Source organism: Astyanax mexicanus, chromosome 1 (assembly GCF_023375975.1).
Source record: "Astyanax mexicanus isolate ESR-SI-001 chromosome 1, AstMex3_surface, whole genome shotgun sequence".
Taxonomy (NCBI): domain Eukaryota; kingdom Metazoa; phylum Chordata; class Actinopteri; order Characiformes; family Acestrorhamphidae; genus Astyanax; species Astyanax mexicanus.
This window is the reverse complement of record NC_064408.1, coordinates 32,219,788-32,232,845: the sequence shown is the minus strand read 5'-3', so window position 1 is coordinate 32,232,845 and position 13,058 is coordinate 32,219,788. Positions and strand designations below refer to the sequence as shown.

Genomic DNA, 13,058 nt, shown 5'->3' with positions numbered 1-13,058 from the left:
TCTGTCACACGCAAAACTAACTAGTCAAAACAACCAAGTGCACGACGTAGAATTTTGTTTATAAGGGATTTATTACCAGTATTACTATTTATCTTAAAGTCATTACTGATATTGTAACATAGTGTATTTTATAAGTTTTATATCCCAGTCAAGACACCCCTGAATTTTCACCCGCGACTGGATTTTCAAACAAGCACAATTAGGCGGGAAAACCGCGAACCTGGCAACTCTGGCTGCAGATGTACTTTTTTCATCATGCTAATTGGCTAAATGTGAAATCAGAGCAGCAATATGAGATTGGACACATCCAGCAACAGCAACTATCTCCTAAATATTACAAGACCGTTTCCTAGTCCTGATTAAATAGGAAGAAAATGTGTAAGTGGGCTACCGAATGGTACAGCAAGGTACAAAGTGGTAAATATTTGTCTCTGCAGTGGAAAAACAGCCCAGGTTATGTATGATGCAAGCAAATGCCAGTCCCCCAGAACGCATCTAGATTAATTACAGTGTGTACAGTTAGGAAAAAAAAAAATAACATGGTAGTGAATTTTCAATTTGCTTAAAAATTGTCCAAAATGTGGATTGTTGTGCACACATACCCAATATGAGGCCTAATTTATCCAAAATGCCCTATCAACCTCTTTCAATTTTACTTTATTTATACAGTGCTTATAGCACTTAAACATATTTAACTTAGGAACAAAATAAGCCTGTGTAAACATTGCCTTCAATCATTTATTAATCACGCAAACAATGGACAAAAAAAGCAATTGACTTACTGTAACTGTATTAATGTTATTAACTGGCTTTGTCAAAAACGTTGCACTCAGTCACTTCTGTTCTCCCTTTTTCCTATTAAAAAAAACATTATCCTTATGTGCTATTTTGTGTAAAAGATGACAAAAACTATATACATTAGCCATAACATGAAGACAATTAATATGGACTTTATATGATTATAAAACACCTTTTGAGAAATTAATTACGTAAAAACATGAAGTAGTATCTCAAAAAAAAAAAAAAAAAAAAAAAAAAAACACAACACTGGGACAACAGGGATTTAAGGTTTCAATATAAAAGTTTTTTATTTGCTAGTTTTAATGAACATGTGAATATATATAAAGCATGAAAAGTTACTGAAACATTTGAAAGAGTTATTAATTCCCCCAGGTATACTTGGGTTGACTATCCACTAGGTAATGATGTTTACATGTGTTACACCCCATATACAGGGGGGACATTTCTCAATACAAAGAAGTGTAGGAAACCACAACAACAAAATAAACACTTATGAGTCCAAAACGCTTCACAAATGCATCCGAAGTCTGTCGTCGTGACATTAGAAGGGTCTTCTTTATCCATAAGACTGGGTCAAGAGGCAAACGTCATCAAAAAATACAGTATGAACGGCAATATGAATGGTAACAAAGAAATCTTTAAAACAAGTCTTTAATCTGTCAAAACCAATACCAACTGCAAAGCCTTTTTCTGAGCACAAGAGGGCAGCAGATTTCTTCTGCTTCTCAATTTGGCACACCACTTTGTTTACTGATTTCTGGAAAGGGTTTTACTCACTGAATGTAACTTAATATCCATCTGATTGATCAACACATCATTGTACAGCTGAATGGCTGATGTGAACTAGTAAAGTAAACAGCATAAAAAAGTAACTTAAATTCAAAAATACATTACAGGTTTAAGTTCTACTTAAAATGGTCAGGTATCCAGGAGTTTAAAAAAAAAATAAAGATAACATGACATTTCGCACACACTATATACATACATACATATATCTCTCTATATGGATCAATAGTAAAAGTATATAGCCAAACATATCTAAAGATAACAGGGGCATTAGCATTATGAAGTGAAGTATCCTTTTCTTTGACAGCTTATTCATTCTTGTGTGTGGGAAAAAAAAACAACTGGGTGAAGAAAGAGAAGGGGAGCCAGAAATCAGATAAACTACAGTTAAGGCTCTCATGCCGCCCTGAAATCAAATTTGGTCAATTGGTCAAATTTATTTTTTTTCCCCCCACACTTGCACAAATACCTATGTTACATCAACACTAACTACCACAAACGACCATCCAAAAACTTTTATGAAACATCAAAACTTACAGCATCATTAAAGTCCACCTGAATGAAACTTGCAGAGGCATTTAACATCAGACCTAGAATCCAATTTTAATCCGTTTTTTAGAGATCAGTGTTTAAATATGTGATCGTCATGTTAAAACACCACACCATTTTTTTTATACAGCTCTGGAAAAAAATAAAAGACCACTTAAAAATGAGTTTCTTTGATTTAACCTAATTGAAAACCTCTGGAATAAAATCAAGAGGAAGATGGATGATCACAAGCCATCAAACCAAGCTGAACTGCTTGAATTATTGCACCAGAAGTGACCTAAAGGCATCCAAAAGCAATGTGTAAAATTGATGGAAAAGAACATGCAATGCAAAAAAACAGGGTTATTCCACCAAATATTGATTTCTGAACTCTTAAAACTTGAATAAAAATGACAATATTTATTTGGAATTTGGGAGAAATGTTGTCTGTAGTTTATAGAATAAAACAACAATGTTCATTTTACTTAAACCTATAATCAGAGAATCAGCAAAATCAGAGAAACTCTTTCAGAAACTGAAGTGGTTACTAAAGCTGTATATCAAACTGCAATATGAACATAAATTAGCTAAAAGATTTTTAAAATAGTAAAAAATATTTTAAAAAATGTTATTTTCACCAATTTGCAGGTGCTGTGTTAAACAATGCTTGCTCATTCCAGTACCAGGATCTGTTTCCAACATCTACAGAATGAGAAATCCCAGAATACTCTGCTTTACAGTATGCATGCACTGGGAAATATGATTACTGAGCTAAAATCCAGTTCTCATTCTTGGATTTCTTAATTGCATTTTAGATCATACTGCAATCTAAGACATTTGACTTTACGATTAACTTGACAAATTAAATCGTTTCATAACAGCAATAATCTGATTATGTGTACATTTTTGAGTACATGTACTCATGTAATTATTCTTGGTTGTCCTGGATTTTTTGACAGGATGTCAAGGGTAATGGAGGTTCTGCAGCTCCAGCATTAGAACTATTAGGGTTAGGTCTTAAAATTTCCCAACCCAATTATCTTAATCCAACACTTGAATAATTTAGCTATGAAATTCAGATGATCAGATAATTTACATCAAAAGTTCAGCTGCCAATCAGCTACTACAAAACACAGGTCCATTAATCAGATTGAAGGTCTGGAGTTGAATACCTCTGGATTTCGGGAAAAACCCCAACCATTTTACCTGCTGAGACCAGAATTCCACAGTTGGATCCTTGACTTTTCTTGGGCTTAGTGGAAGATCTTTGTAACATACATGTCACCACAAAAAAATGAACCAACAAGCATTAATCCACTATTGTTAGAAACATTTACCCAGCAAATAAAGTAATTCCAACTGTCAAGGTATACCAACAGTTCTCCTGTTGTGATCTTCATTCCTCAGAATGTAATACAAATAATGAATAAAAAAACATGCTTACTAACTCCAGCCTTCTGTTATAACATTAATCTAACATGCCAATTGCAACTATTTAACGTCATCACGACAAGATGACTATCATAACAAGATGTCCCACTGTGACCAGAATGTCTGTTTAGAGCTTTCACTTGTGAAGTCCTGTAGCTACAACTACAATAACACGAACAATATTTTAATTGGTCCATCAGGAAAACCAAACCAAACCAAACATGTCCTCCTTACATTTGACTTTAAAAAATGAATTTGTATATACACAGATGTAATCTTTTAAAAGAAGCTTGAATGTTTGCTGTGGCTCATCAGTTCTTCCCCACATGGTCAGTGTCCACACAGTGTTGGGAACAGCAATCGTCGCAATTTTGAGAAGACCCTCTTTTTAAACTAGAGAAAGGCCTGGTGTCCGTAATTATGGCTAGTGACTTTTGTATGATCGGTTCATAAGTAAGTCACAAAAAGCCATAGTCTTTGCACAAACCTTAGACATTTTTTTAAAGCTTTAAGACAGCGGTTACCAGCCCTCCTTCTGGAGATCAGCCTTTGTTTCGCAGAGTTTAGTTTGAACCCTGATTTGTTCCACCTGATCAAGGTGCATAAGGTTGTGTTCAGGTCTGACAGACCAAATTAATTTTTTGGCATATCTAGAATGTATCCAGCTTGATTTTTAATAGTCTGGGCAGCCACAAACCATGTAAATCAGATTTTTAACAATTTGATCTAAACCACATTTAGAGTGGATTTATACAGCTGTGCCTCCATCTGGACTTCGTCTTGGTTGCTCAAATCAGCAACAAACAACCTCATAAAATCTACTCACTGCATGTTTGTGATGTCTAGACACACAAACCCGATCTGAAAACTTGCAAATCATCTCCACAGGTCTGAAGGGTCAAAAAAAATATATGTTTTGCCTGCAGTCTGAACATAGCCTTAGACTCTTCAGAAGAAACTGGATTATGATAGAACTGTGGTTCCTAAGCCTGATGCTGGAAACTGAAATATTCTCTACCTTAACACACATAATGTAACACATTACATAATTGAAAGGCCTTTCTGAAGCGAGATCAGGTGCACCAAGCATTATACCTCCAAGTTTAAGTACTTTTGAAGAAGCTGATCGGATTTAACAGAAAAGAGTTCAAAATATACCCCACAAAAAGTCAGGAATCCAAGAGCAAGGCTGGTGACTAATGCTGTTTTGTTTTCTTTTTAGCTCCTACACACAATCCACTGGCGCTTCTCCTTCTTCCCTCTCCTCCTCACCCCACATCCCGAACCTCATCTCCTCATCCTCTATAGGGCCTTGGAGGTTGGGGTCACCATCCTCCTCTTCGTCCGCTTCAAGTCCCAGCCTATCCCGGACCTCCTCCAGACCTGGCTCGCCCTGGTGGTGTCGCAGATGCTTCCTGAGCGCAGCGGCATCCTGGAACGCACGGCGGCAAAGCGGGCAGCGTGTGGGGGGTTCGCCCGTGTGGATGCGCTGATGCTGTTTGAGGTGCTGGAGGCGGCTGAGACGCTTGCCGCACACGGCGCAGACGTAGGGCTTTTCGCCGGTATGTGTGCGGCGGTGCTTGCGCAGGCCATCCAGGTGACGGAAGCGAGTGCCGCACTCAGAGCAGGAGTAGGGCTTCTCCCCGGTATGAATGCGCAGATGTGTCTTGAGGGCTCCAGACTCACGGAAGCGACGGCCGCACACTGCGCAGGGGTACGGCTTTTCGCCCGTGTGGATACGCAAGTGCTTCTTTAGGCTGGACACTAGTCGGAAGGTTTTGCCGCATTCCATACACAGGTGGGGGCGATCCCCCGGTGCCTCACCCATCAACTCCGAGGCTGAGCGGCGCCTGCGGACTTCAGGAGACGCGCCTGGGCTCCGTCCTCCTGCCCCAGATGCGTCCCTCTGGGATGTTCCAAGTCCGGACGGCCCCTGTGGAGGTGGGCTCTGAGAAGAAGGGCCGTTGTGAGAGCCAGAGGACGGGGGAGTGGGCGTAGGTTTGGGTGGATGGCTGTGGGGACGGGAGCCACCTCCTTCTTCCTCAACTACGTGGATGTAGCCAAGGTCGCACACGCTCTGAGCTGAGCGTTCGCTGTCATTGCCCCTCACACACACCGGTCCTGACGTACTGGGAATCTGTTCTTCTTTAACTGGGTAAGGTGGGTGGGAGGCAGGGTGGGAAAGTCGCCTATCGCTCATCTCACCTGAAAGCAGAGCAGAGTCATTGTTAACACTGTACAGTTTCATCTTTAACTACTCTGTTGACTAAGGTGATGTGATTACAGACACAGAGAAAAGTCTTCCCTGGAATTTCGAAGAAGAAGAAAAACTGGGACAGACTACCAGAAAGTATTATATATGTGCACAAAATATGTTCAAATTCAACTTAAAAACTCCTTTAAAAGCTCTTTTCTCGTGCATACAACTGAGGTCTTGATTTGGCACCTTTTGAAAATCATTTTATGTTTTAACTTATTTTACTGGATTTAAGTTTGTTTAACAATAATTTTATGTTAGCTCCAAGATTTTAAAGCACTTTATGTTGCTAACTGCTGTAACTAACTGCTTTCTGATAAAGCCTTTCTGAAATGTTCATCTCTGGAATATTTTAAAACCTTTTTCCTTTATGCACATTGAATTGCATGATTGAAGTGTATGAAAGGTGCACAGAAACAAATTTGCTAAACAAAGGGAATTAAAGGGAATAAAAAGATACATGTATGTTCAGGGAATGTGCTATTTAATTTAGTTCTGTAAAAAAACTAATGGACACTTTAAACATCATTCTAGCAATATTCTATTTAATACAGTACCAACAGGAAATCCAGGAGAGGTAATCTGGTAAATTTAGGTATGCAATGAACTCAGACAGTGATGGATGATGTAAATAATATATTCTGAAATATCAGACATGCGTATAAAAAGCATAGCATTATTACTGAAACGTTTAGCTAATGATATATAATGATCCTAAATATGAGTAGTATGAATAAACAAATCACTTTCCAGGTGTTGATAGACAGGCTACTTCTTATAACACAAGATAACGCTAACAGATCATTCATATATGCCACGTTTCCATGGCAACGTGCTGATTGACATGTAATATATTTGTTTTTGTCCTGTACAAGTGACAATCTGCAACTTTTTACTACGATATAAAACACGATATACGGGTTTATTGTGCAGCTGGAGTTAGTAAACGGAGAGTTTTAAATTGACTGTTTACTAAGTGAAACTAAGTGTTAACTAAGGACTAAGGCAGGGGAACCCAGGGTGTTCTGTTGAGTTATGTTACCCATCCATACATGCTTCCTGAAGGCAAGGTGCTGACCTACTTTTTGGATCATTTAAATTTTACTATAAATATGTTTTTTTGTGCATTGAACAACCTGGACTCACTGTCATTGCATAGAAGCGTACATGTAAATTAATAATAATAATAAATACAATAATAATTATTTTAAACAAATACCAAAGCAGTTTGTAACGACCGGATGGATGGATGGATGGATGGATGTTCTTTTGTATTTTTACAATTAAATATAGACTAGGGTAGCACGGTTTGACAAGGTAGCACAAATCGACAGTACATCGGCCCTGAACTGTAAGGTAAACAGTCGCCTTTAGCCTTAAATTCCAGTGAAGAAGTGTTTTTATTTTCTGCCTGTAATGCACACAAAAGAATAATCTAGTACTCTAATAGAAACATTCCAGTTAAATCCAATTGACTAAAATATTTATGTCTACTGTATTGGAAGCCTGTGTTTAATGTTTATTTTAAATTTGATATTGACCTTTTTTTGTCACAAACCATTCCTACACAGTAAAATAAACTCTAAATCACATAATAATTACCAAAAATAGCTCTTATTACTTTGCCTTGTTGGCATTAGAGTGTTGTCATGCTCTTATTGTTATTATTATTATTATTATTATTATTATTATTATTAATAATAATATTAGTATATGCCTGAACTGCCGTTTTTCCCCAGTAAAGTGGGCGGGGCTACGCTACTGTTTCATGGCTTGTAAGCTTATTCATTGGCTGGTTCATGCTCTTCTCTAATGGACAACAGTTAGTCTCAATTAGTGTTATGAACAACAAACATTAAAAAGGTAATGTATGATGTCCATTTTAATGGACACGTGGTTTGAAAGGGATAATACTTTTAGGGTCTTACCGGTCCTGTTGACATCGTGACACATGCCGGCGGAGTGGACGGCCATGGGGTCGTAGTAGCTGTTGGTGACCGTGCCGTCCGCTTGGATGGAGAGGTGGCAGCTCTTAAAGTCGTCCCTGGAGTCGAAGCCGTGGATGGCGTCTCCCAGAGCCCCGCTGAGCTCCGGCTCCCCGGGAGCGGGGCCGGGGGGCCCGGGGGCGGCGGCGAAGCAGCGCGGGTCGGCGGCGGGGGTGGCGTCTCCCGCACCGCGGTGGCCCAGGCGGCCGGGGCCCACGGGATTGGTCTGCGGGGACGGGTAGCCGTGGTGGTGGTGGTGGTGATGGTGGGGAGGCAGCGGCGGGCTGGTGAAGGGGCCCTGCAGCTGATCGATGAGCTTCTGCGCGCTGCACAGGCAGTCCTGCAGGGTCTTCAGCTCCCGCTCAGAAACCTCCAGCCGGACCTTCAGCTTCTCGTTCTCCTGCTCCTTACAGCGCAGCTCGCCGTGCGTCTCCGACATCACGGCCACGATCTCACCCAGCAGCGTGTCCACGGCCGCGGACAGCGTGGAGCGGATGGTGGGCCCGAGGCGGGAGCGCAGGGAGGTGATGGACAGCGTGCCGTGAAAGTGATCGATCCGCTCGGCTTTCCCGCAGCATTTAGTGGAGGAGTTGATGATGCTCTGCTTGCGGTGGGAGCCGGAGCCGCCGGCCGCTCCCCCGGCGTTCTCTCCAGCGCTGGACCGCTTCATCGCGGTGCTGCTGCTTCTCCTCAGTGCGGCGGCCTCGCCTCGACGTGCTGCAGTGTGAATAAAGCAGTTAACTGGCTAACCTAGATAAAGCCATACAGCAGCGCCCTGCGAGTCTTTACAGCGTCCAGCACTGACCAGCAGATCAGCCCACAGTCTCTAAAAAAACAACCTCTCAGACCCGTCAACCCAAATCAACACAGACAGCCCGCCCGCCCGTCCGCTCAACCACAGCGTCAGCCAGCCTCCAGTCCCCCCGCGTACACACACACACACACACAGCCCCGCGAACACACCGACCCCCCGCTCCTCAAGCGCGGCCCCGCCGTCAACACGCTGCTTTCACTCCACCAACAATACCCCAATAACCCCGCGCCTCGACCCCAAACACGACCCTTCTCCACAACAACAGAAACGGCCGAGGCCACTTCTGACTTCTGATTGGCCCCGAAAACCCTCGCCGCACAGCGATGACATAAACCAGGCGCGCCACACACACACATGCGTGCACAGCAGATCAGACCATAGACATCTTATACGTAGACGTCACATACCCTGCCTCCTGGCGTACCTGCGGGACCGCCATATTGGAGGAGGCAACCCTGCGCCCCGAGGGCATTAATTTACACTGAAGAAAGTGTAAAAAACACCTATAATAATCACAACTCCAGCAATTTACCCCTGATTTTCACACGGTTTGGTTTGTTACAAACCACAGAGATGTAGTAATGATACAGGCCGCTATTACACATCACACATACCGGCTTCCATGCTAAAATACTTCTTAATTTTCCCTGGTTTTGCTACATTTTTACTTATATGTAGGTATATGAACGTTGTTGTTTTATTCTACAAACTACAACATTTCTCCCAAATTCCAAATAAAAATATTGTTATTAAGGGCAATTATTTGCAGAAAATGAGAAATGGCTGAAAAAAACAAAAAAGACGCAGAGCTTTTAGACCTCAAATAATACAAAAAAAAACCATGTTCATGCAAACAATTATAGATTTACATTTCAGAGGTTTTCAATGTGACATATGAGGAATAGTGCCAGCAAAGGTTACAAGAATTTTGGTACTTTTATGAAAAGGTATTCTCAAAGAATTTAAAGTATATTAAAATAATTTGATTAAACATCTTCCTATGTGTGTAAAAAAAAAAAATAATGTTATACTTGTATAAAGTAATGATAAAGACTGAAAAATACTTATTTTTAATTTAATACACAATTGTTGTTTTTTCATACTTATATTTTTGTTGTGTTCTTTAAACATAGCATATGAATTATTATTTTAGCTAATAAAATAAAAAAATCAACCTAGTTAAATGTTTTAGAGAATTTCCTTTCCACCCTGCCGGCCCAAGATTTTGAAAGCTCCAATGATGGGCCCAATTTAATAATAAATAAAAAAAATCATGATTTTAATGGGCCCCTCTCTCGGGCCCTGCGTGGTCAGGTCCACTTTTCCCCCCACTACCATAGACATCCTCTCCCTACTTGGGCCCTGGGTAGTCAGGTCTATAGATATCTTATACGTAGATGCGCATACCCTGCCTCCTGGCGTGCCTGCCTGGCTGCCATATTGGAGGAGGCAACCCTGCACCCTGAGTGCATTAATTTACACTGAGGAAGGTGTTTAATACAACTATAATAATCATAACCAATTTTTACCCGATTTTCACACAGTTTGGTTTGTTATAAACAGCCGAGATGTAGTAATGATTCAGGACGCTGTCACACATTACAAATATGAGCTTTCATGCTTAAATACTTTATATTATGCTCTTTAATAAAGACAGACATATGGTATAGCATAATACTCATGTTTATAAATTAATTTTATGTGATACTGTTCTGTGAACAATTTCCAGAATGAAAATGATTAAATATTTAAAATATCAGTTTCAGTACTGAATACAGTGGATACTTGCAAAATCATTATTTTTTGGCAGAACTTTAGTAGCCAAGGCAAATATATTTCTGTAGTACAGTTCATACACATTGACAGTGCTTAATATATAGGAAAATCTGGGCAAAACCAGATCTTATAAAAGTTACAAACATTTCATGCTGAAAATGTTTCTCATTTTCTTTAAACACACCAAACGGTTTAGCATTGCAGACATATTTTTAAAGCATTTAAACTTTTAAGGTTATAAACCTTTTAAACTCAGTGCCCTGGCTCCAGCGGAGATGTAAAGTAACAACGTAGAACTACTTTACTACTGTACTTAAGTATTAAAATGCTGTGTCTGTATCTACTGGAGTATTATTTAAATCTTTTCTCCTACTTCCATTTCTACTTTACTACATATTTTCGATGAGTTTAATACTTTTACTCTGATACATTTTTTATGTGCTGCATCGATACTCGTTACAATTCTAAAAATGTTAGTAATCGTTCTATACCCACATTATCACTAAAGCCAGAGCGGTAGATGCTCTGCACTATCACCGGTTTTGATGAATATGTTTATCATTGAGTGAATCAAGTGATCAAGCTGCCTTATAAAAAAGAGCGTGCTGCCTTTAGATCTGCAAACTACTACTTTCTTTAATAACTACATCACACAGTACTGTTCTTTTACTTTCAGTACTTCAGTACTATATTTTAGAATTAACTCCTTGTAATACTTATGTGCAAAAACCTTTACTTTTTACTTAAATGTGGAGCTTTAAAAAACACATCAACTTCTACTTAGGTCACTTTTTGATTAAGCACTTGTTTTTTAACTTGAATTTTATATACAGCTCTGTAAAAAAAAAATAAGAGCACTTCAGTTTCTGAATCAGTTTCTCTGATTTTGCTATTTATAGCTAGTTCAGATTGGTTTGATGGTTTGTGATCATCCATCTCCCTCTTGATTATATTCCAGAGGTTTTCAATTTGGTAAAATCAAACTGATAATTTTTAAGTGGTCTCTTATTTTTTTCGGAGTGTCTATTTGCACCCGGGTGCAAATAGCACGTGCCACACAGCAAGGCTATTTTCACCCCTTAATTAAAAAAAAAAGAAAGAGAACTCAATGCGAGGGAGCGAAAAGGCGCAAATTCACAGATGGGGAAACGGAGACCATAGGAAATGGTAAGCAGAATTTGGTTATTATTTATGTATAAAAGGCCCATCACTCAATTTAACTCTACATTTTAAGATAAATTTTTAAGACAGAGTGTGAGAATTATTATCTATCGAACACTGTTGACTGAAAACGAATAAACTAAGCTAGTGTTTTGGTGGATCTCAGTTTAAGTTATTTGATTGAATTAAAGTTTGAGGCAGTTAGGTAACTTGTATCTAACCTTATCTTAGTTATTAAGTAAAAAGTTTTGTATTTTGTTGCTTATTCTGATTAATTTAGCTAGGGTTACACTGCTATGTACACCCGGGTGCAAATAGCACACACTGCTATGTACACCCGGGTGCAAATAGCACACACTGCTATGTACACCCGGGTGCAAATAGCACACACTGCTGCATACACCCGGGTGCAAATAGCATGTGCCTATTTTTTTTCCAGAGCTCACAGTAGCAGTAATTCTAGCATATTTACCAAGTAAACCTAGTTAATTCAAGAACAACTGAAACACAAAGGTACATTTTTTTGCTTCTTTAGTAAAATACACAATTATACTTTCCAAAATTAAAGATATATCTTGGACAAGTAGTTGCTATTTTTAATTTGATGTTTTAGCCGTTTAGCTCCATTTACCCCCTTTCACTTGGGTCGTACTCGCGGGCTCCATCTAGCGGTTCGCAGTCATTTTATGAAACAACGGTAGAGATGGAATGGGTAGGCTCTCCATAAACCAGCTGTAAATAGGGTCTACAGGGAGCCACTATATACAGTAAAGCGGATATACAGTACCAGTTAAAAGTTAGGACACATTTCTTCTCATTCAATCTGTTTTCTTTCTTTTTTTAATGATTTGTTTACACTGTAAACTTAATATTGAAGACACTGAAGCTCTAAAGAAACACAAAAAGTGTTAAACAAACCAGACTATGCTTTATACTTCAGTACCACATTTATCTTTGAGGACAGATCTGCACACTCTTGGTATTTTAATCTCAGTGTCTTCATGAGGTAGAGTCACCTGGAATAGTTTTCTCACAGTCAGTAGGGAGTTCCTACACTCTTAAAAACAGAGGTACGATATGAGTACTTTTTTGTACTCAAAGGTACACTCTTCATAATTGTACCCTCAAAGGTACAATATTGGTCTTTACAGGGTCAGATTTGTGCCCTCTGAAGTACAAAGTAATTCCTAACAGCAATAAGTACAAAATTGTACCATTTAACCAGCCAAAAGGTACAGTATTCTGTATTACTGTATTAATAAGCAATATATATTTAAATTAAACTTTTTTTTTTGAAAGCCAGACAATTTTGGATCATCAAGTTTTTGAGCCATATTTAGTTGATGATAATGTTTATAATCTTTATAATCTTTACTGGCAAAAAAAAACATGGGTACAAAAAAGGACTTTCACTGAAATGTACTTTTTTGTACCTCAATATAAGGTACAGCCCCAGTGACAAGCTTTGTACTCTTAAGTACAAATCTTACTTTAGTACTTACTTTTCTTAGTGTGTAGA

At 39.2% G+C, this 13,058-nt stretch overlaps 1 protein-coding gene across 1 annotated transcript; it reads right to left on the bottom strand.

Moving 5' to 3' along the window:
- Window positions 1-1,062: 1,062 nt before the first annotated feature.
- On the bottom strand, window positions 1,063-8,939 carry si:ch1073-224n8.1 (zinc finger protein 628). Its single transcript, XM_007261034.4, has 2 exons — window positions 7,732-8,939; window positions 1,063-5,751 (listed from the first exon to the last, which is right to left on the bottom strand). The coding sequence occupies exons 1-2, from the start codon at window positions 8,456-8,458 to the stop codon at window positions 4,772-4,774; spliced, it is 1,707 nt and encodes a 568-aa protein (XP_007261096.1). The 5' UTR covers window positions 8,459-8,939; the 3' UTR covers window positions 1,063-4,771.
- Between the last annotated feature and the right edge of the window lie 4,119 nt (window positions 8,940-13,058).